The 22,841-nt window shown below is 52.6% G+C and overlaps 1 protein-coding gene across 1 annotated transcript in view; it reads right to left on the bottom strand.

Annotated features, from left to right (window-relative positions):
* UROC1 (urocanate hydratase 1) overlaps nt 1-22,246 on the bottom strand; it is a 40,730-nt gene extending 18,484 nt beyond the window's left edge. The window contains exons 1-13 of the mRNA XM_041762861.1: nt 22,050-22,246; nt 12,780-12,910; nt 11,607-11,700; nt 10,400-10,459; nt 9,938-10,066; nt 9,746-9,807; nt 6,176-6,242; nt 5,944-6,087; nt 3,945-4,033; nt 2,660-2,722; nt 2,190-2,369; nt 1,829-1,926; nt 826-898 (exon numbers count right to left, since the gene is read on the bottom strand). Coding sequence (XP_041618795.1) covers nt 826-898; nt 1,829-1,926; nt 2,190-2,369; nt 2,660-2,722; nt 3,945-4,033; nt 5,944-6,087; nt 6,176-6,242; nt 9,746-9,807; nt 9,938-10,066; nt 10,400-10,459; nt 11,607-11,700; nt 12,780-12,910; nt 22,050-22,175 — 1,316 coding nt within the window. The 5' untranslated portion in view covers nt 22,176-22,246. The remainder of the gene's footprint in view (nt 1-825; nt 899-1,828; nt 1,927-2,189; nt 2,370-2,659; nt 2,723-3,944; nt 4,034-5,943; nt 6,088-6,175; nt 6,243-9,745; nt 9,808-9,937; nt 10,067-10,399; nt 10,460-11,606; nt 11,701-12,779; nt 12,911-22,049) is intronic.
* Between the last annotated feature and the right edge of the window lie 595 nt (nt 22,247-22,841).

Below are 22,841 nucleotides of genomic sequence, written 5' to 3'. Positions count from 1 at the left end.
ACAAGCCCCCACCTTCCCCTCTCCACCTCTGCCTCTTTCCTTCTCCTCTCCCCCACAGCCCCTCCCCCTCCTCTCCCCCCCAGCACCCCCCTTCCTCCTCCTCTCCTCCCCGCCCAGCACCCTCTCCCTTCCTTCTCCTCTCCTCCCCCTCCTCCCCTCCCCCGCAGTCCCCTCCCTCCCCTCAGTGTTTCCCCCTCCCTCTGGTCCTCGTCCTCCCTTTTAGATCTACACCCTCCTCTGTCCTCCCTTTTAGATCTACACCCCCTCTGTCCTCCCTTTTAGATCTACACCCCCTCTGTCCTCCCTTTTAGATCTACACCCCCTCTTTCCGTGGGAACAGGGGGCAGGGACACAGGCACACTTTCTCTTTCAGTGCTGTCACACAGACAACCTGAAAGTCTATGAACTAAAACAATGTAGTTGGGAGAAACAGACAATGTGGGGACTTGGTCAGGTTTGCCTTGGGTGAAATGATGCTCCTGGGTGGCCTCAGGTCCTGCTTTCACCAGCCCCTGGTCGGGGGGGACCCCTTGCCTGGTAGCCCCCTGAGCCTCCACCTCCTCACCTGAGGTGAACCAAGGACACAGCTGACTTGCTCCTCCCCATGCCCCCTGCCTCCCTCCTTGGTCCCATCAGGTACACAGATGGGCTGGCAAACTTCCAGGAGCATTGTGAGGCCTCCCATCCCCTCACCCTGTGTTGCTTCAGCCCAAACTTCTTGGCTTGACCCTGAGGCCTCCACCCCAGGCTGGTCTCCCTGGTTCCCTCCCGTGGCTCCCTATCGAGGACTCCCCCAGCTTGAGTGCCCAGCACCGCATCACTTACCCCATGATGTGCTGCACGTAGGAGGGGTAGCGGAATCCTGTCTTGTTGGTGCCTTTCTTCTCCACGTCAGCTCCTGTGGTCAGAGCACCCGCAGCACAGAATCAGCCTGAGGGTCTGAGGGCTGGCAACCCCACCCAAGGCGGGGACTCATGCCCCTCTTGAGACGGCAGTTTCAACAGAGGCCAGGGAAAGACTATGGAAGTGCTCTGTTTTGATAGGGAAGCCTCACTAGGGCTGTTTGTTTTCACATAAAAGAAGGGATGAGCACTGGATGACATGCTATATGTTGGCAAATCAACTCCAATTAAAAAAAAAAGAAGGGAGTCAGTGAGTGCTGCCCTTGGTGTGGGGCCCTGTGGGGACGTATCCATATCCACATTACCCCCAGATGCCTGGCCCACCTGTGCTCCAACTGGCACACCAGAACCTTCCAACTCCAGGGGGGCACCTGGTGCCAGGGTCGGGGCTGGGAGGGCGACTTCCCACTGTGTGTTTTGTACGTTTTGAACTTTACCCTCTAGCATGAGCTACCTGTTTCACAGAAAAGTTTCCTTCAGACATTAAGGAGGGCACTCGATGTAATGAACCCTGGCTTTACAGAAGACTGATGAATCACTGACCTCTACCTCTGAAACTAATAATACCCTATATGTAAATTAATGGAATTTAAATTTAAAAAAAGAAAAGTTTCCTTCACAGAAAAGTTAAACTATATTTTTCTTTCCAGCTGAAGCTTCTATTCAAGCATCATACCAACTCTCTTTGTGGCACCTGATGTTCTGACGGCAAATGGAGGCCCAGAGGCCAAGGACCTGGCAGGACCAGCTTTCAGAGGGCCTGGTCAGGGCCACAGTGGATCCTGCATGCTGTGGCTCCCACATTCCCCTGGCACCTGCCAGGGCACTCTTGCTGGCAAGAAGGGAGCATGCCCAGTGCCAGGGTTTTGGCCCATCCCAGCCTGGGGAGGCCGGCACCCTGTCACCGCACCTTTGTCGTGTCTCACCTGCTCTTTGGGCTTCCAAGAGGAAGGCATTGCCGTAGTCCCAAAAGAAGAAGTTCTCCTTGGCCAGTCTGTTGATGGCTGAGACTTGCCTCCTCAGGCTGCAAGAGGCCGGCAGTCAGTGATCAGCGCTGCCCACCTGTGAGGTTCTGAGAGCAGGCCCCCTGTGCTCACCACTGTCACCCCCCAACCACACCCCATGATGCTCAGCCAGCTTTCCATCCCATCAGACAGGGGAGAGTAAGGCTACACAGTTGGGCCTGGAGAACCCGGCAGAGGTCAGAGCCACCCAGTCCTAAAGCTCCTGCCTGCTGTGTGCCCGCCCCACCTCCTCATCCCCAGAGTAGCCCTGGGACCTCATCACCTTTCCTGGACTAGGTGTTTGAATGCAGCAGGGTCGGAGGCCATGAGGCTCTGGGCCTCTGTGAAGCCCAGCTGCACAGGGTAGTAACCACCATTGAATGGGTTGTGGCAAGATGTCTGGTCTGATCCAAGGTCCACCAAGAGCTCCCCCGTGGTGTCCAATTCGTGGACTAGGCGCTCCCTGGGAAAGATGAGGGGTGACTGATGCAGGGCGGCACTGGCCTGGAGAAGGGGTAGGGACATGTAGGGCCTGAGTTCATGGACCAGCCAGGAGGGGATTGCCCTCTTCTCTCAAGAGAACATCTGCAGGAAAGCTGATGTGAGCTCAGGCCAGGATCCGGGAGTGGAGCATTACGCACAGCACATTGGCAGCTTTGTGTCCAGGGAGCACATGGCCACCATGGGTAACTTATCTGGAGGGGGAGGTTCACCCAATGTCCCCAAGGCTGCCAACTCCCATCCCACACTTACCAAAGATCCACCACATTGCCATGGTAACCAAGGCTGAGCACCTCCTTCCTTTTTCTTGCTTCTCTAGAAGGGCACAGAGCAGAGCAGATGGCCCATCGCACCTGCCCACAGCTATCCACCCCCACCAACACCAAGCTGGCAAGAATGCAGGAGACCCGGGAGGTCACCGAAAGCTCTGTGTGTCAGCATTGGGCCTGATGTTTAGGGACCCCTGAGGCATGTCCTTTGAGGACCCAGAACTGTAAGGAGAACAGCAGAGCAGAATGCCCCAGAGGAGAAAACCGAGATGACAATAGTGACAAGCCTTCTCAGGGGGATGCACAGAGTCTGTGCTGTTGCTGTTAGTGCTCTGATTGGGATCCTTCTGGAACTCCTGCAAGGTGACCCTAAAGTTGTAGACATCACCAAAGATGGTTACGGGGCACCTGGGGGTTCAGTAGGTTAAGGGCCCGACTCTTGATTTTGGCTTGGGTGGTCGTGATCTCAGGGTCATGAGATTGAGCCCTGGTGTGGGCTCTGTGCTCAGTGCGGAGTCTGCCTAGGATTTGGTCTCCCTCTGCGCCTCCTGACCCTGTCCCCTGTCATGTGTGTGTGTGTGTGTGTGTGTGTGTGTGTGTGTGTCTGCACGTGCCTGCACCCTCCCCTCTCTAAAACAAACAAGCAAACAAACAAAGCAGCATTGGATCAGCAGCCCCCAGAGCAATCCTGCCCCCATTCCCACTAAAATACCTCTGGAAGACATCAAACCAGAGGAAAATGTTGCCAGTCTCCACCCCCTGCACCGCGACAACCAGGGCGTGAATGGGGAGGCACATCAGCTTATCCCCAGCCCAGAGCCTCCCTGAGGAACAATTGCATCTTTCAAAGGTTCACCTCCCCCTCACCGACAGATTAGGTGAGCACCTACTATGTACCAGGCTCTGGGCTGAGGCCACAACAGTGAGAAATACAGGGCACCATCTTTGCAAAACTGTGGCTGAATATCCAGAAAACCATTTAGCAGCAAGTGTGGGAACTCCAGGGCCTCCTGCACACCAGCGAGAAACCCTAACAGAATTAGAAGGGGCGCCTGGCTGGTTCGGTCAGTAGAGCCTGAAACTCTTGATCTTGGGGTTGTGGTTCAAGCCCCACTTTGGGTCCTGAGATGTTGGTACTGCGTGCCCCTTGCGGGGTCACTCAGGGAGATACCACCTATGACCAAGTGTCAGGCGGTTCACAGGCCCACATAAGTCAGCCCAGCCTCCAGGCCCCTGTTTGTGGTCTCCCCACTTTACCTGCACCATACCTGAGTCTCTCAATGCAGTGGTCCAAGCTGTCCGTTACTTCCATCAGCCATCCTTGCTCGTGGCGTTTCATGAGGGCAGCTTTATCCACCTGGGACCATGAGACACGGGGCCGCCCTTACCGGGTGGGTCAGCCTCCACTAGGAAGAAGCCATCTCCCATGTAGGTCACCCACTTTCATAACGCAGCGTCAGAGCAGACGCTGCGAGCTGCTTTCCAGTATCTATTCCCCCTCCTGTCATCCTTACCCACAGAACGCGAATTTTGGGGGTGACATTGTGCTCAGCCCCAGTCCAAGCAAACCACAGCTACTCTTTCCACTGTCTCCAGGCTCCCTTTTGGACAAGAACTTCCATTTTATCCAATATTGACCAATGGGGTAACAGAAGGGGTTTCTTATGTTATTTTCCTGCTGAAAGAGAGTCAGTCATAGGTGGCACTTCCCTTCTCCCTTGTTCCTGCCTTAAATGGAGATGGGATGTCTGGGCAAACATTTTGTTTCCGTGAGGGAAACCCAAGACAATCTACAGATGCTGGCCCTGACATCACTGAGCTGCTGAACCAATGCCAGCACTGCTTGTTGGCTGTGTGAGAAAAATAAAACCCAATTTGTGGAAGCTGTTGTAGTTTGATTTTCCATTACATGCAGCCAAGGGGACTCCTTTTTTTTAAAGATTTTATTTATTCATTCATGAGAGACACATAGAGAGGCAGAGACACAGGCAGAGGGAGACACGGGCTTCCTGCAGGGAGCCCGATGTGGGACTCGATCCCAGGACCCTGGGATCCAGCCCTGGGCTGAAGGCAGACACTCAACCACCGAGCCACCCAGGCATCCCTCCAGGTGGGCTCCTAAGCAGTACAAGAATGTGTGAAATAGGCTTAGTATCACCTAAGTGTAAATCACAAAGTGTGTATCACCAAGACTCCTCTCTCTCCTCTCTCTCTCTCTCTCTCTCTCTCTCTCTCGATTGCTTATTTACTATTTGGGAATTTTATTACAAATAGTTGCGGAGGGTTCTCTTTGTGGCAAACACTTTTTGAAGATACAGGGGAAAGTAGATAAGGATGAGGGTTGAGGATGGGGCAAGGGGAAGTCAAGGCTTTCTGAAAACAGGCTGTTTTCCTGCAGGTTCCAGAGGATGTGCTCCGTGAAAGCTCACATTAGTTGCTATAACTTATTTTCCATGTAGGGGCCAAGGGCAGACCCACCAAAATGTGCCACTATGGCATATTGATTATTTTAAATACAAATTACTTTAAGAGACACCTATGCAAGGACACTTGGGCCATTCCCTGTCCCCCTGAAAGCAGGTGATACACTTCCCATGAGAAGGTACCCTCCATCCCAACCCAGGCTTGTCTTAAAGCTCCTCACCTCCTCTTCCTGCCTGCCTTCCTTTCCTTGGCATTCCCAAAGAAAGCCATGAGAACCATTGAGCAAAAGCCTCCTGCACACACCTCTACTGATGTCTGCTTCCCCCATCTGACAGTGACCCGTCTGAGTTGGGGAAGTCCGTGTTCATTTATCCATATTTATTATCCCCCAGCTGTACTCCATGGACTCGGTGGGATAAAGGGAAGCAGTGCCCACAGAAGGTCAGGTTCAGGGAAACCTGGGTGACTCAGTGGTTGAGCGTCTGCCTTTGGCTCAGGGTGTGATCCTGGAGACCCAGAATTGAGTCCTGCATCAGTCTCCCCTCAGGGACCCTGCTTCTCCCTCTGCCAGTGTCTCTTCCTCTGTGTTTGTGTGTGTGTCTCTCATGAATAAATAAATAGAATATTTAAAAAACAAAAGAAGAAGAAGGTCAGGTTCATGGAGAGCATATGCAGATGTTGACCATGGAAGGTGATGGCCACTTTGAAGACAGCACACATGCACCACATTGGGAATCCATCTGGGAGGCTTTGGGATGGCGAGGGACGAGATGCCATGAGTGGGAGTGGCTCTAGATTGAGGGAGGAGGCATGCGGGCAGGGGTGGAGGGCCTGCTGGCTCACCTCTGCTATCACACCGATGCACCCCACGATGACCGCGGCTTTGGCCTGAGCACCACTCATTCCGCCCAGCCCAGAGGTGACGAAGACCTTCCCAGTGAGATCCTTGACACCCAGGTACCGTCTGCCAGCATTCAACAAGGTGAGCTGCCAGGAGAAGAAGCAGGTGTTTCCTTCCACTCCTGCACACCAGCCTCCCACGCCCCCAGCAGCCAGGCATGGCCCTGTTTCTCACCACTGTGCCGTGGACGATTCCCTGGGGACCAATGTAGCAGTAGCTGCCTGCTGTCATCTGGCCGTACCTGACCACAGAGAAGGCAAGCCCAGGGGTGAGCCCAGTGCCAGGCACAGCTTCCACTATACATGCTTTAAAATTCCTTTTTAATTACCCCCAAATGCATTAATACATTTTCCTTAAAAAAAAAACAAAGTAAGCCTAGATAAAGCCACAGCCACCCTCTTCCCAAATCTGGTCCCCTCTGGCCTCCTGGATCCTTTATAAACAGGTTTTGTTTTATCAAAGCTGTAATATAATTGGTACAATCAACTTTGGGGAATATTTGGCCATATCGACAAAGACTGAGGGTGACCCAGCACTTCCACTTTCCATGCCTATGGCCACATAAAGACATGTACACCATCAGTCACCACAACTTTATCTGCAGGGGCCAAACCCTGAAACAGCCGGAATGCCCATCTTGGAGGACACAGAAACTAAGTGCAATGTATGAATATGAAGAAATGCTACACGGCAAAGAAAAAGACAAAGTCTTCCAGTGTGTCAAGTGACTCAGTGAGGAAGCCAGATGTGAAAGAGTACGTTCTGTGGGATTTCATTTGCACGCTATTCAGTGGCCTTCCACTGGGCGGTCCACCTGCTGGAAGGTGGGCCCAGAGCTAGAGGTCACAGCGGTGGTGTCTTCAGAGAGTGGCTGGCACAGCACACACATGTATCAGAATCCAGTGAGCCGCACACGTCAGACTGTGCGCTGTGCCACACTGAGGCCGACTTTGGTGCCCAGCATTGAGAGCACAGTTTGCACGCGAGGTTACTGTTATCACCAGGATTAGTGTAATTTACATCAACAGCCTCATCGTGATGGGCGGCGGGGCACACTGGCTGTGCGGGTCCTTTCCACAAAGCACATGCAGATCCTGCTCATTCCTAGTCATGCTCCACAGTACACGTCAGAAGCCACAGAATGTTCCTCTCCAATGGCACGACATGAACAACTCCGCAGAGAGCTGCCCCCTATCCGTCTCCCCGGGCCCAGGGAAGAAACGAGGAAGGGATGGTGCTGGGTCATCCGGTGCAAACATTGAAAATAGTAATAGATACTCTCAAATTCCAAAGTGACTGTCACCAGCAATGCATGAACATCCCCTCACTTGATAATTATCAAACACTTTAATTTTTTGGCAATGTGATGGGGGAAGGGTCATTTTTCTGATGACCGCTGAGGATCAGAGCTGCTCCCAGGCTCCCTGATGCTTGCTTTTCCCCTTCATCAGTTTCGACTCCCCATCTCTCTTCTCTCAGATTCCTGTCTCCCAACAAGTCCCCCCAGGCCCTCCTCTCTCCTGGATCAACGGTGGATCCTGAGTCTTGCAGATTTGTGTCAGAATGCCCAGTCCATCCCATAATTTGGAAAAGGTGCCAGATCACGTGGAAATTCTGCATCTTCTTCCAAAAAAGCGGGAGGCATTATCCATACCTCGGAAGGTTGCACGACTATTCAACAATATAAAAAATCATGCTACTATAATAAATATCCACCCAGGGAGACGGGTGAAACCATCATAACCACCCCCAAGCTGCATGGGCCCACTAACCTCCACCCCAGTGGTGCTCGCTAGTGGGAGCCTCCAGCAGTGCGCTCCAGGGCTCCCTTTGTGCCACATGGAAAAGGGTGTCCCCTCTTGTGTTTCCTGAATCCTCATGCCACTCTCTGAGGCAGGAGCTGTCAAATCCCCTCTTTGGAATTTTGGATCCAAGTTCCAAGGCTATACAGGGGTTCGCGGCAGAGCTGGGAACTGATTTTAAATCCTCTGATTTGGTCATTTGTGCTACAGTCATCGACTGCACACAGCTCCCAAAGTAACTCTGGGAGGTAAAATTGTGGGATCACGTTTACCGCACTTGGAATGTCAACCCCAGTACCTAGACGGAGGCCTCCTGCCCCCCCGCCCCCGCCTTGCTGTACGGACCCGACCCACCCACAGTCTGTGCCTCTTTTCCCACATCCTCCCTGATACAGCTTTGCATCTGTCAGCCTGACATTTCCACTGTCAGGCTTTGCTGTAGTTAGAGGGTCTCAGATTCCGTACACAGCAAACCTGTTCCCACTTCGGTGGCGACTTGCACCCACACATAGCTAATTGCCCACAGCACCTGGTCAGCCCTCAAGTGTGCCAGACGAGGTCTGACTCCGCAGTTCTAGTCTCTTTGAACTTCCATCCTGAATCCACAAAACAGAAGCACACCAACTTGCCCAGCGTCACCCTCAGGAGGCAGTGGATCCAGGACGTACATCCTGCCCCTCTGACCCCTTCGCTGCTCCCACTGGAACAGAGGAGGTCGTCAGGCTTCAAAGTAAATAATAGTAACACTAACTACTTATGACCAACCAGAAAAATAATTGGGTTTCCGAGCCTCAGTTTCTCTCTCCACAAAATGGGCTTAGAAGGTGCCTGGTTCAGAGGCTTGTGCGGAATAGCAAATGTGAAGGTACCTATAATTTCAGAACACGTGGCAGTGACTGTTATGACGAGTATACTAGCAAGTGTTAGCCTGAGGGCTGGCTAATTGGCTCCCAGTACGACCTGATCCCACGGGGTCACTGGCGAGATCCCGTGGCCCGCTGAAGGCAGAACTGACTATTGAACTCAGGAAATGCCTAGAAGCTCCTGCCAATTCTGTATTTTAGAAACTAAGGAAGGGGGCGCCTGGTGGCTCAGTGGTTGAGCGTCTGCCTTCAGCTCAGGTCATGATCTCAGGGTCGTGGGATGGAGCCCCGTGTTGTGCTGCCCCCTGCTCAGTGTGGGGTCTGCTTCTCCCTCTCCCTCTGCCCCTCCCCCTGTTCTCTCTCTCAAATAAATAAATAAAATTTTTTTTAAAGAAACGTTTGGAAAGACACAGACACTGAATTGGGGAGTATAGTGTGTGAGAGGGAGTTCCTTCCCGCTGTAGCTCTTTTTATAGTGTTTGAGGGAAAAGTTCATAGTTTAGAGCATGCATCAATTTTATGACAAATGAAATGGTTGTGCTCATATCTGGGGCTTTGGGTGGCAAGGTGCACACATTTGTCAGACTCCGAATGGTGCACTAGGATGTGTGCATTTTGTGTAAATTGCACTTCAGAAGGAAAAAAACCCATAAAAAATATTGAATTCCAGGCCACCTTGTGTACAGCTTACTTTGAGATGCATCAAAAAATCAAGTTGGATAGATGGATGGATAGAGGGACAGATAGACATGGGACAAAGAGTTTGGTAGTGTGTTAAACACAGCATCTCAGTGTGCACTGTTAATTCTTTCAATGTTTTGTCTACTTGAAATTGTTCATAACATAACAACACGTTGGCCAAAAGCAGGATCCAATTGTTCACTTGCTTACAAGTGTATATGAATCCCAGTATGCACATCCCTAAGAACTCCTAGGGAATAGGGAAACTTAAACTTGTGCTTTGGTGTTGCTACTGTGAATGTGTTTCAAATTGTTTTTAATATTGTTACATTGTTTTATAATATAGCACACAGGGTGGGAAAGAGTGATGTAAACCGAAATAGTGAAGTAGGACTTACATTGTAACTCCCATGGCAAAGAGCTTCTCATACTCCGCTCGGGAGGAGTAGTTGGGAATCACCTGGAAAAGAGGGATGGGAGCCAAGAGCTGGGGGCTGCACAAAGGAAACAGTGTGGGGGCAGGTGTCGGGGGCACCTGGCTCTCCCACAGCCCCCAGGCAGGCACTATGCCTGGCTGCCCCAGGACCCACCATCCCATTGGTGATGACCAGCCTGGGGGCCCCGGGGCTGCTCGGGAAGAGGCCCAGTGGGTGTCCACTATACATGACCAGGGTCTGCTCCTCTGTCATCTGCGACAAGTAGGACATCACAAGCCAGAACTGCAGGGAAGAGCAAAGAGTGGAGGGCTCTGTAAGGGGGCGCCCCACGCCGAGCCCCATCTCACCACCCAGGCCCAGAGAGCTCCCACAGTGCCAGCAGTCCTGCCAGTGCCCCGTCCCTCCCGGCCTTCGTTACTCTCCAGTGGCTCCTGGTGCCTTTGATCATGCCACTCATGACCTTAGGACCTTCAGTATACACTATATCTCCAGTGTTGTCATCTCAGGCAGCAGGGAGGCTGAGACCTGAGTCCTGAGCCCTGGGCTGTAAGCAACTCCCAGGCCAAAAGATGTGGTGGGGTCGGGGGGTGGGGGAGGCCATACAGGGTAGCGTACCTGAGCCCAGTTGCTGAACACCTGCCCATTTCCTCCATAGGTCACAAGCTCCTGCGGAAACTGGAGAAGACATGGTCTTATCTGAGATGGGTGCCTAGGAAGGGAGGGCCCCCACCTCTGTGCTGCGTTTAATAGGGCCAAGTGGCTGGTGCCCTTGAAGGAGTGGTAAGGGCAGGGGGAGAAGGCAGAAAGGGCGAGGCAGGCCCACCTGTGACTGGGTAAGAGCTCAGTGTGATGTGAGGGTCAGAACTTGATCTGGGATCCCCCTGAGAACTCAGCCTGGGGTCAGTGTGAAGCATCTGTCTGTGACCAGTTTCTGAGGCCAAGCCCAGGGCTGAGGAAGCTCACACCTCGATTGAGGTAGAATATTCAAATTCTAGGACCATATTGCCCTCAAGTTTAATAGTTGAAGACTCACCCCTGCAAAGGCTATCCTTTCTCAACTATGGGTATCTGATGTACAGACCGGCTCCCAAGGACACCCTGTGCACATGTGGCCAGACTTGCGTCATCCATGTGTGGCCATTGAGCACTTGAACCATAGCTCATCTGACATGCTCTGAATGTAAAATACGCCCTGGCTTCAAAGACTTAGTAGGAAAAGAGGTTGTAAAAGATCCCAAGAATTTTTATATTACTTATTCAAATGATAATATTTCTGATACATTGGGATAAGCAAAATACAATAGTAAACCTGTTTAGTTTTTTACTTTTTCATGTAGCTTTTAAAAAATTTAGAATGGCATGTGTGTCCATTATATCAGTGGTGATATCCTGGCATTGATGCTGTGCTGCAGTTACAGAAGATATAGCCACTGGGGGAAGCTGGGCGCAGGCTCCGTGTTCCCCTCTGCATTATATCTTTATAACTTCCTATGAATCTATCATTATTTCTAAAGAAAAAGCTTAAAAGCAGGGGTACCTGGATGGCTCAGTCTGTTAAACGTCTGCCTTCGGCTCAGGTCATGACCCCAGGGTCCCGGGATCGAGTCCCGCATTGGGCTCCTTGCTCAGTGAGGCGTCTGCTTCTCCCCCTCCCTCTGCCACTGCCCCTGCTTATGCACTGTCTTGTCTGTCTCTCTCTCAAATAAATAAGCAAATAAAAAAAAATTTTTTAAAAAAGCTTAAAAGCATTACACGCATGTCTTGAGTTACATTTCTATTGGGCAGGGCTGGCTTCCAGGCCTCAGGGTCCCCCAGGTGTTACCTGGGCCACAGCAGGATCCAGGTTGTTCATAATCATGTGCATGATGGCTGCAGCGGCTCTTGTCTGGCAGGGGTACTGCTCGATTGGGTAGGCCCTGCAAGGGGAGACCAGCCACCAGGTGTGACGACAGGAGGGCACCAAGCTCCCTGCCTGCTAATGCTCAGGCCCACCCTGGCCATGCAGGTGTGGACAGCAAGACCTGGCATGCTGCCGAAGTCACCTGGTGTTGCCAGCAGCAGGGGTTCCAAACCAGCGAAGCCAACCCACTCTGGTGCTCATGTTGTACTTTGTACCCCTGCCCTTTCAGGGATGGGGAATTAGGTCCCTACCCACCTGGGCCGCCCTTCCTCCCCACTTGGCAGGTCCAACTGGGAGAAAATGGACTTTGAAGCAAAGTGGGCATCTGCTTTCCAGAAGCCTCTACTCCAGGTGGAGTTTATTCATCCATCCCTCCCTTCATGCCACCAGCGCTGCTGGTTGTCAATTCTAGAGCAGAGCCCAGGCCAACAGGCCCTGATAGGAACAAGGGGACGCAGTTCCTACTTTATGGGGAGATGACCTTCTCTGGGGTGGTTCCAGACTGGTGTGGGCCTTGGGCACATTCAAGAACAACTGTGCTTGGGTGTGCCTCCCAGATGGGGGCAGCGGGGCCCAGGAGCTATGAGAAAGGCACCCCCTCCTGCCTGCACCACCCAGGCTGCGGAATCCACGATGTGGGGTGAGGCCCAGCCATCCACGGATTGACAGGGCCTCCAGCACCACGTACTGTTCAGCCTGAGACCCCTGAGGGGGAACCTAAGCTGTTTGAAGGCCCTGATGGAGCTGTCCCCTCAGGCTCTCCTCATCTTCCCACAGGGCAAGACAGGAAGCTCAGGAGGCGATTTTGTATATAATTTGGCCCTGGAATTGCTCAGAATCAGCTCCCCCGGACGGTAAGGCCAGACACCTGTCCGAACAGGATTCCCTCATCTTCCGGCCAGACTGGGACTGCAGGCAGCTCTAGGTCACAGACCCCCTCGGGTGACATCACAGCCACCACCCCCCTCTGCATGAGGGCTGCCCACTCAGCAAGCCAGAGCCGTGGGCCTCCAGGTGTGGGCAGTCTGGGTGTCACTGACCTCCAGCGTGGCCCCTGCTGGGTGGGCCCCCCAAGCTGCACCCACCAGCACTGACCTCATTTTCACATCGGGGCAGAACCGGTACATGTAGATATGCCCGTATAGTCGCAGCTCCTGGGCAAACTCAGGGGCCAGTAGCTCATGGACATCCGGGGGGAAGTAGCGCAGGGCGTTCCTCAGTGCCAGCTGGGGGAGGAGGAGGATGAGGGGCCGAGGATCTCCAGGCCAAGCATTGTGAGGCTTCCCTAAGGGGCCTTCCTCATTCCCTCCTCAGATGCGCCTCTCTCCATTCAGAAACCTATGGCCCCACCCAGAGATGACCTACTTCTCCCTCCAAGTCCATCTACAATGTCACCTCCTACAAGAAGCATTCCCTGTTTGCCCTCCCCCCTTCATGTGGGCAGACCTCTAGTCCATCCCTTTGTTTATCCCAGTCAAGGACCTGAGGAGGCCTGCCCTGAGGCTTGCAGCTCTAGGGGGAGATGCAGACGCAAGGGTGGGGAAAGCAGATCTGCTGGGAGCCCACAGTCACCTCGTGCAAGTGTAGAGAAGCAACCCTCCACCAGCACCCAGCTTGGCAACCAGCCTTAGACACTGCACAACTGCACACCTCCAGCTCTGGAAGTGAGATCCTGCCGGAGCCAGGCAGGCTTGAGGCAGAGCCTGGAGCAGGGGCAGCAGGCCAAGAGAAAGAAGAAACCTTCTCAGGGCTTCTCAGTCAGCCCAACTCCTAGGCCCTCTCATTACTCCTCCAGACATCCCTGAAGGTCCTAGTCCTGCTGCAGGGCCTGGGCACTTACCCTTCCCTCTGCCTAAATCCTGTCTGCCCCCCTGCGTTTTCTTAGAGGGTCTCTTCCTTCACTCAGGTCTCAGTCCAGATGCCCCCTCCGCAGTGGCCTGCCTCCCTGCCTCTGTCTCCTTCCCAAAGTTTTCACTGTTGGATGCTCTACAGGTTGTTTGTTTTATTGCTTACAATCTGTCTCGCTAAGCTCAAGGAGGACCAGAGCCCTGGCAGACCCCTTCATAGCGCCCTGCCTGGACTAGAACCTGGAGGCAGGACCAAGGTGACAACCTGGTGTCCGGGTGGATGTTGAGGTCATTTATTCAACCACCTGACCCTGAGGAACAAATGGTTTTTGGAGTGGGTAAATAAGGAACTGGGAATGGTGACTTTATTCTCTTCATCATTTGGTGCAGATCTGCTGAGCAGAGAGGTGGTGCGATGATTGAGGGAAGCAGGTGGGCTTTGGACACTGGGAGGCAGAAGGTGATGGGAGAAGTGCCACGGCCCAGGACTGGGTGCTCCAGCATTCAGGCAGGGGTGGGAGTGCTCCCAGGGGGATGGTGCTGGGTGCCCGGCCAGGAGCATCGGTGCCTGGGGCAGAGGGCTAGGAGGAGGCGGCGTGCACCCTGAGGTCTAACACTGCATGGATGAGTGACAAGGGTGTCCCTTGGGAATGGGGGGTAGATTCAGGAGGCAGCCGATGGTGAGAGAGGCCATAAAGAAAACCCCAGCTCAGGGCATTAGTTTTCATGTGAAACAAACATGCATCATCCCTTGTCCCTTGGAAAAAAAACTGATGAGAAATAGTTTCTCCCTCAAGAACAGAGACCAGGAATATGCAGCAGCCGGAGGTTCTCCAACTCCAGCAGACACTGGAATCCCCCCCGAGGGTCTGGTGCAGCCTCTGATCTGCATCCCTGACCGGTTCCAGTGCTGCTGCTGCTGCTACTGCTGCTGCCCTGGGGAACCCCGTTTTGGGAACTGCTACAGGACAGCACTGAAGCTAAACCATCCACAGAGACAGGCGGCTCCCTACCTGCTGTTGAGTGAAAGAAGCCCACATTCAAGGGACATACAGCATAACTCTGGATAGGCCAGCCAAGACCAGTGTGGCCAAGCCACGACTTAGGAGTCAGGACAGTGGTTCCCCTTCAAGGTTGGGGTTTGTCCCCCTCTCCCTGTGTGCCTGTGACATTCACATCTGTGCACACATGGTGTCGCGTCGACTGCTTTCTATGCGTGTTACACCTCAACACAAGGATTGTTGTCTTCTAGCTGGTGGACGGTTTCTCAGAAGAGTATGCCCAGCAAAACTGAGCAGTGAAAGAAGTTTCAAAGGCAATATAACACACACAAAGACACACAATCCACACAAGACTTGACCTTACTACACAGCTCCTAGTATATTCTATCCTGCTCTAGCTTCTTTTATTTCATTTTCTAATAAATACTGATTGCAACTCCCTAAGCAGATTTCACAAACCGCTCAGAGGTGGCAATGAGCAGGGCCGGCTTCACTACTGGGGTTCAACTCAATCCTACTGAAGTCCTGGACTCTGTAAAATTGTCAAATTTTGACATTTGAATTTTGAAATGTGTCAGTTGATAGGGGCGCCGGGGTGGCTCAGTGGTTGAGCGTCTCAGTTCATGGTGTGACCTTGGGTCCCGAGATCGAGTTCTGCATCGTGCTCCCTGCGTGGAACCTGCTTCTCCCTCTGCCTGTGTCTCTGACTCTCTCTCTGTGTCTCATGAATAAATAAATGCAATCTTTTTAAAAAACGTCTCAGTTGATAGAAATGACTCGACCATTCTTCAAAATGGCCTAGGAAAATAACAGACAGTCTTTAAAGGCTATTCCCAATTCAGCCTGTTCTGCAGGAAGAATGCACATGTGCTACACATAAAGGGGATTCTGGTAAATTCCTGAGTCCTAAGGGCAGCACGAGACCTCTGGTGCCATATTTTCTCCTTGTATGAGATTTCCATTTTATGACCATGGATTTTTCTTTCTCCCTGATATTCACTTAGTCTAGACATGTATTAATGTCAACTATGCTATATCGAGTTTTCATTTTTTTCTTTCCAGGATAAACTATATCTTTTTATCTACAATTTCATGTTTTTACTTAGTTCAGCAATAGTATTCTATTATATTTTTGTTCAATAACTTTATCCACTAAGCCTAGAGTTATCTAATAGACATGCAGCAAATATTTCTTCAGTGAAACAAATTACAAAGCAGCAGCTCTCTTTGCTGGCCTGGATTCAATATTCCAAGTCTCTGACTGGGAGCAGTTCTCAGCATCAAGATGAGAAAATGGTGCTCAGACAGGTTGTGTCTGTCCAAGGTCCTGCCACACACCTAAGACAGGCCTGTAGGGGGTTGGTTGGATAGGTGCCCCCACGGACCCTGGGAACCTCAGCAGAGGAGGTTCAGCAAGGAAAGGTTGGGTGGAGGGACAAAGTTGGCAGCCCCCCGGGAAACATGGACCAGCAGCCAGAGCTGAGCTGCCCCTGCCCTGCCATCTACTGTGTGAACTTGGGCTGGTCACCCTCACCTCAGTCTCTTCATCCCTTGGTGGCGGAGTACAACTGTGTAGTTGGAGTAGGTGAGAACATGCACACTGACCAGCACACAGTACCTCTAACTCACCTGGTCTTTTTAAAGACCCCTGATGCAGAACCTAAGGGTTTCTTGCTTCCTCCCCAACCCTGGCTTTGTAGCTTCCTTGTTGAGAGGTCTTTGGTTTATTTTTAAATGCCACAGCACCCACAGGGAGAGCCAGCAGGCACACTCCTTGGCATACACACTCCTGGGTGGTCAGCTGGCATACCAATCTCAGGATGCAACCACAAGCACTTCAGCTCTCCAAATCTCAATCTACACCACAGGGTCTGCTATGCAGCATATAGAATGTCACAGGTGGGTTATCATTGGTGAAATTATGGCCCATTAATCATATAATGCATGTTATAAGTGGGTGCTTATTGGTGAAATCAGGTGTATTCAAGATACTTAAATTGGAAAGAATATTCTAGACAAGCCCCCACTCACACCTGGCCTTAATTTTCCCACCTGAAAATCTAACAAGCTCAGTGGCCTGTATTAGGGCCAGAGGATTAATTCATAAAATGTCCCAGGTTCAGCCATCAGGTTGGAGAATTCTGGGTCCCTGATGGTGTGGTGGGGCCCCAAAGATGTCTGCATTCTATTCCCTGGTACTTGTGAACATGTTAAATGACAAGAGAAAAGAGATGTGATTTTTGCAGATGTGATTAAGTTAAGGATTTGGGGAAGGGAGATTATCCTGCATTACTCAGGTCAGCCTTATATATTCATCAGAGTCCTTGTAAGAGCGAAGCAGGAGGGTCTGAGTCAGTAAGAGAGATTTGAATTTGGCCATGCAGCTGGCTTTGAGGATGGAAGACAGGATGAGGCCTGCAGGCAGCCTCTAGAAGATAGAAGAGGCAAGGAAAGAGATGCACCCTCACTCCCAGAGCCTCCAGAAGGAGTGCAGCTCTGCTGCATATATTTTTTTAACTTGATATTTCAAAACATATTTAATGCTACTGAAAATATATTATGAACTTTTGGGACACATACGCATAAACCAGAACAATCTCATATATAATATTTGTGCTACGAAAAATGGGAATCATGAGACTCAATCGGAGAGCAAAAGAAAAAAAATGAATCCAGTATTCTTGCCTACACATTAGTGTTTCTTGCTTGTGGCCCAAGGAAACCCATTCCAGATTTCTGACACTTGCAATTGTAAGAGAATACATTTGTGCTATTTTAAAGCCATTCTGTTTGTGGAGATTTATTACAGCAGTCCTAGGAAAATAACAGCGATAGAACCCTGTCTCAGGAGCGGTGTAACTTCTGCCATAAGCAAATCTTGCCCACGTGGTGGCTGAGCCCCTTAAGATGATGCCAACTTATGACTTTGTTTATTAGCTCACAGAATAGGGTGTGTGTGTGAGGTGGGGGGGCGGGAAGGGAGTGGGGAGAGAATTCAGATTAGGCCTTACTTCCACTCTAACCTGGCAGTGTGCTGGTGGGGCAAAATCAGCCACCTGAAAGTTTTTGACTATCACTCCTTTTTTTTTTTTTTTTAAGATTTTATTTATTTATTCATGAGAGACACACACACACACACACAGAGGCAGAGACACAGGCAGAGGGAGAAGCAGGCTCCATGCAGGAAGCCCAACATGGGACTCGAGCCTGGACTCCAGGATCAGGCTCTGGGGCCAAGGTGGCACTAAACCGCTGAGCTACCCAGGCTGCCTGACTATCACTCTTTCTGTCAAAAATGATAGCTATGATCCACCTGGTGTGGCCTCGTTTGGATCTCCTCAAGTGTCACACCCACTCTTGCTCAGGCTTCGTTAGGCCAGCTCTGACTCGACCTGGAGCCAGACCTCCTGGTTCCCAACTGTGGCTCAAGCTCTTCCTAGCTGCGGGCGTGGTGGCCTCCACAGAGGGGCCTCTACAGTACTCCAGCTCTTCATGTCTCAGTCTATCCCAGAGGGGTGGCTATGTGGCATGTGCACGCTTCACCTGCCCCATCTTCAGTCTCCTCCTCTGGAACATGAGCACAATAGCAGCACACACGTCCTAGGGCTGTCTTGGAGACTAACTGAATTGCCACATTCAGGACAGGGTCTAGCACATATATGTGTCCTGGGAGTGCCAGCCACCAAAATGATCGTCCGCCACACTCATGGCCCTCCATCCTGCCAATTCTTTCATCTGATTGAGCCTCTTGCCCACCCTGCCCTTCTAGGAAATCTCTAGAAACCTTTGTACTCTCTGTGGGGAGTATTGTTAAGCAGCCAGTCATGCCCCTGCTCAGAAACCCTCAGGGGCTCTCGTCCACACTTCTCTTGGCTTTCAAAGTCCTCTGTAATTGGGCTGGGCCTGACTCTCCAAGCTTTACAGCCAGCTTGAACCTCCAAGGCCCTCCATAGGGCCTCCTCCACCTCCACTATACTTTGGACAGGCCCATCTCTCCACGTTCACTGTCCCCATTGTCTGCAAATGGACTTCCTTCTTGGATTTCTCAGTCTAAGAACCTTGCCTGTGTTGCCAAGACCACCTCCTCCAATGAGCTCTCCTAGATTTCTCCTGCCCACTTGTATAATCTCTTGTAGGATTTGGTTGGGACACTTAGCATATACTCTTGCCTATTCATTCAACAAACAAATACCGCTATCACTGAAAACGAAGGAATGAACACAACAGAGCCCCTCTCTCAAGAAGCTCAAGATAGGGATGCCTGGGTGGCTCAGCGGTTGAGCATCTGCCTTTGGCTCAGGGTGTGATCCCCGAATTCAAAGATCAAGTTCCACACTGGACTCCCTATGGGAAGCCTGCTTCCCCCTCTGCCTGTGTCTCTGCCTCTTTCTCTGTCTCTAACAAATAGATAAATAAAATCGTTTAAATAAAGGTCAAGATAGTATGTTGCTAATGATGGGGACATGGACACAGCTGGGAGGTCTTCAGGTCTAGTGTCTGATGTCCAGAACAGCCACTGCGGGTGGCACAGGATATGGAGAAAAGGTCACTAAGAGTAATTGCATATGGCACCAGGGGGTGCTGAAGACCTCTCTGGTAGAGCAACGGCTTCTGTTATAAGATGAAAATTTCCTTCTGCACTATCGAAGTTGTCCTGTGTTTGTGCTGAGAATACACTGACTAAAATTATAGCCAGACCATACTCTATATTTAAACAGAGAAATCTACTTAAAGAAGAACACAGAGTGAAGCACAGCCAAATAATGAAACACTGCACACCAGTTAACACGAATGAAATAATTCTAAACTCACCAACAATGAACATCTAAAAAAGACCTGATGCTTATAGAATGTATCTATTTATATTCTTAAGAAGGACACACACACATTTTGTACATCCATAAAGTGTGTGCAGAAGCATATCCCCCAAAATGGCCATGGTGACTCAGGAGAAGTGGGGAACTTTTACTCGTATAATACTTGACTTCCTTATCTTCTAAAATCACCTGGAAAGTTTACGTCAAAAATCAAAGAGACACATTTAATTTTTTTTTTTAATTTAAAAATGCTTCTGTGGGGATCCCTGGGTGGCGCAGCGGTTTGGCACCTGCCTTTGGCCCAGGGCACGATCCTGGAGACCCGGGATCGAATCCCACGTCGGGCTCCCGGTGCATGGAGCCTGCTTCTCCCTCTGCCTGTGTCTCTGCCTCTCTCTCTCTCTCTGTGACTATCATAAATAAATTTTAAAAAAATTAAAAAAAAATAAAAATGCTTCTGTGACTGGTTTGAGGGGTTTCACCATGTGACCAGTTCTCCACACCAGCTGGGTTGCCTGAGATTCAATTCAGTTCTGACACTATCCACCAGGAGTCCTCACACCCAGAGCTAACACACTGAGGTTAAGGGCTCAGTCCCAAAGACTACCCCTCCCACTTCAGACACCAGACACACATCCCAGGCTTCCACCTGTACTCTGACCAACCAGCCACATGTTGGGGCTCCCATGATCTCCCTCTCTAGGTTCTGTAATTTGCTAGACTAGGTCGAAGAATGCAAAGAAACACGCCTACTGGTTTATTATATAATAAAGCATCTGAGAGAGGATACTGATGAATCACCAGATGAAGAGGTCCACAAGGTAAGATATAGGGAAAGGGCATGGAAGCTCCATGCCCTCAAGGGTACCACACCTGTCCCAGCACCTCAATGTGTTCGGCAACCCAGCTCTCTGAACTCTTAAGGGTAGTTAAGGGATTTTTTTTAATGGAGGCTTCGACACATAGCATGATGGATTATTAACTCCATTTCCTGCTGCTCTCCCCTCTCTAGAGAATAGGGGGCGGGCCTAAAGGCCCAAGTTCCTAATCAAGGAATGGTCTTTTCAGTGATGGGCCCCCATCTAGGAGCCTACCCACAGTGGCTTCCTTACAACAAAAGAGGCTCCTATCACCCAGGAAATTCCAAAGAATTTAGGAGCTTTGTGCCAGGAACTGAGGTCAAATGCCAAATATTAGCAGGAAGGGGGGCGTCAGGGCAGAGGTCAACATACATTTTTCTTACTGTTTCATAGGTGCCAGCTGAAGGCTGGCTGACCCTGGCATCCCAGCAGGTGTCCACAGCCCAAAGTCCCAGACCTGCAAGTAGCCCCACTCCATGGCGACATGCCCAGGGCCAAGCTGAGGGGGTCCAGCTCCTCTGCTCTCGGGTGCCCTCCGCCCAGCACACAGCCCTAGAAGAGTCACCTGAGATGGGCAGCTGTCAGAGCCCTCCAGGCCCTCACTGGTCAAGGTCGAGGCCTTGGCGCCCAGCAGGGAGGTGACCCAGAGAAAGGAAGCTTTAATGACTACTCATTTTGGTTTAGGGACCTGGGCCAGATGAGCGCACCCCCCAGGAGGGGGCGCGGCCAGGTCGTCAGAGCTCCGCCCCCAGCACCACCCAGCACTCCCCACCGCTCCCCTGCCGGCTCTGTCCAGCCCCTTCCCGAGCCCCGCCCCCAGCAACATCCCTCACCTCCGCCCCCGCCCGGCCCTGCCCCCCAGCAACACCCCTCACGTGCCCCACCCCGCCCTCACCCCCACACCGCCTCGCTTCCCTCCGCCCTGCGCCCCGCCCCCGCCCTCCCCTCCCCGCCCCGCCCCCGCCCCTCTTCCCCACCTCTCCGCCCCGCCCCCGCCCTCCCTTCCCCGCCCCACCTCTTCCCCCGCCCCAGCGCCCCCCCTCGACCCCCCAGGGCGCGCTCCCACGTCCTGAGCGGTGCCGCGCGCAGTTGAAGGGCCGCAGTCTGTATCCGGGGTTCTGCGGTTCCTTTTCTAAAGTTTGTGCTTAGATTTCTCCTCCCCCAACACAGTTCCTGAAATTCTCGACTATTCTGAGCGAAGGTAGAGCCCTGTTGATGTCACCGTGCCCCCTACTTCACGTACCGGCCCCCACTACCGCGCCCCTGGGATTATGCCCCCACCCAGCTTGCGGGGAGACCAGGCGTCCCCGACGGTCGCACCTGCCTGCGGCGCTGGCCCAAGCGTCCCCAGCCCCAGCCCGGGCCGTCTCCGCGGGGCTCTGGGGGCCACCGGGCGGCCGCCGCCCCCTCACCGCCACCAGCGCCCCCGGGGGCTCCCCGCAAGGTCTGGGGAGGGGCGCAGGCCAGGGCAGGAGCTAACCTACTGCGCTGCAGAGGTGCAAGCCGCGGAGTGTCTGCGGCAGAGGGGGCCCTGCGGGGCTGTTCACCCAGGCTCTACTCCTCTGACCTTGGGCCTCGGGTCCCCAGGGTGGGTGGGTACCCTGATCTTACACCCAAGGATGGCAGTTGGGGGGCAATGAGGAAGTGGGTGGAAGGGGTGCGGAATACTTGGATCCCTCTGTCCCACCGACGCCCCTCGGGGCTCCCGGCCGCAGGGGTGGGAGGCCGAGCTGAGAAGCTGCGGCTCCGTAGAGACCCAGGAACAGGAAATGCCCACCTGGACGCACCCAGAGAGCCCCCAGAGGGCCAAAGGCCCAGCGGCGTGGGGCTGATGGCTTACCTGCTCCTCGGCGGGGCTGAGGCTGGGGGTCCTGACGGGCGCATGGGGCACCCCGGCCCAGCGTCCCCGGTTCTCCGGAAGGGGCCGAAGCGGCAGGCCGGAGCACAGTGCCTGGAGGCTAGACATGCTGGCGCAGCCTGAGGCGGAGGCCAGCTCTGCGAGGAGGCCAGGCAGAGACTGGGAGGTCAGGTCCAGCTGGGCAGGAGCTTCGGCCCAGAGCCACCTCCCCAGCCCCTCATTGGGCCCAGGTCCGCAGAAGGAGCCAGGGGAAGGCCGTTGTGTCATTGACCCCTCCTGGCAGCCTGCAGTGTTGGCCTGAGCCGCGGGCAGCGTTCTGAGACGCCAGGCTTGTGTAGGGGATGCGGCTACGCACTGGTCTGTCTGTCCTGTTCGTGGCGTGTTGGCCTTAAGGGGCTGTGTTTTCTAGGTCACAGCTTTGGGCAGCTGTGGGGCTCTGATGTTGGGCTTTGCTTTGGCAGTCTTAGAGCAGGCCCGTGATGTTGGGTTTTCATCCTGGTGGGGAGCTGCGGGACACTGAGGCTTGCACAGAACGCAGGATCTGTGCAGAAAGCGGGCAGTGCTCCTTATCCCCTCCTCCTGCCACCATGTGGGGGGCGTGGCAGCAGCCCACCTAGCAGCAGGTGTGCCTTCCTCGACTCCCAAAGAGCTCCACGCTGCTTCATCACCTTCCCAAAGCTCTCCGTGAAGAGCCCACTTGGAAATGGCTCTCGTCCTCAATTTCATTAAGAGCTTTGCAAGAAAGTGCTCCTAATCAGTCCTGTGCTATGGACG

The sequence above is a fragment of the Vulpes lagopus genome, chromosome 7 (genome assembly GCF_018345385.1).
Source record: "Vulpes lagopus strain Blue_001 chromosome 7, ASM1834538v1, whole genome shotgun sequence".
NCBI classification, from domain to species: Eukaryota; Metazoa; Chordata; class Mammalia; order Carnivora; family Canidae; genus Vulpes; species Vulpes lagopus.
The sequence above is the reverse complement of the archived record's forward strand: the minus strand, read 5'-3'. Positions and strand labels throughout refer to the sequence as shown.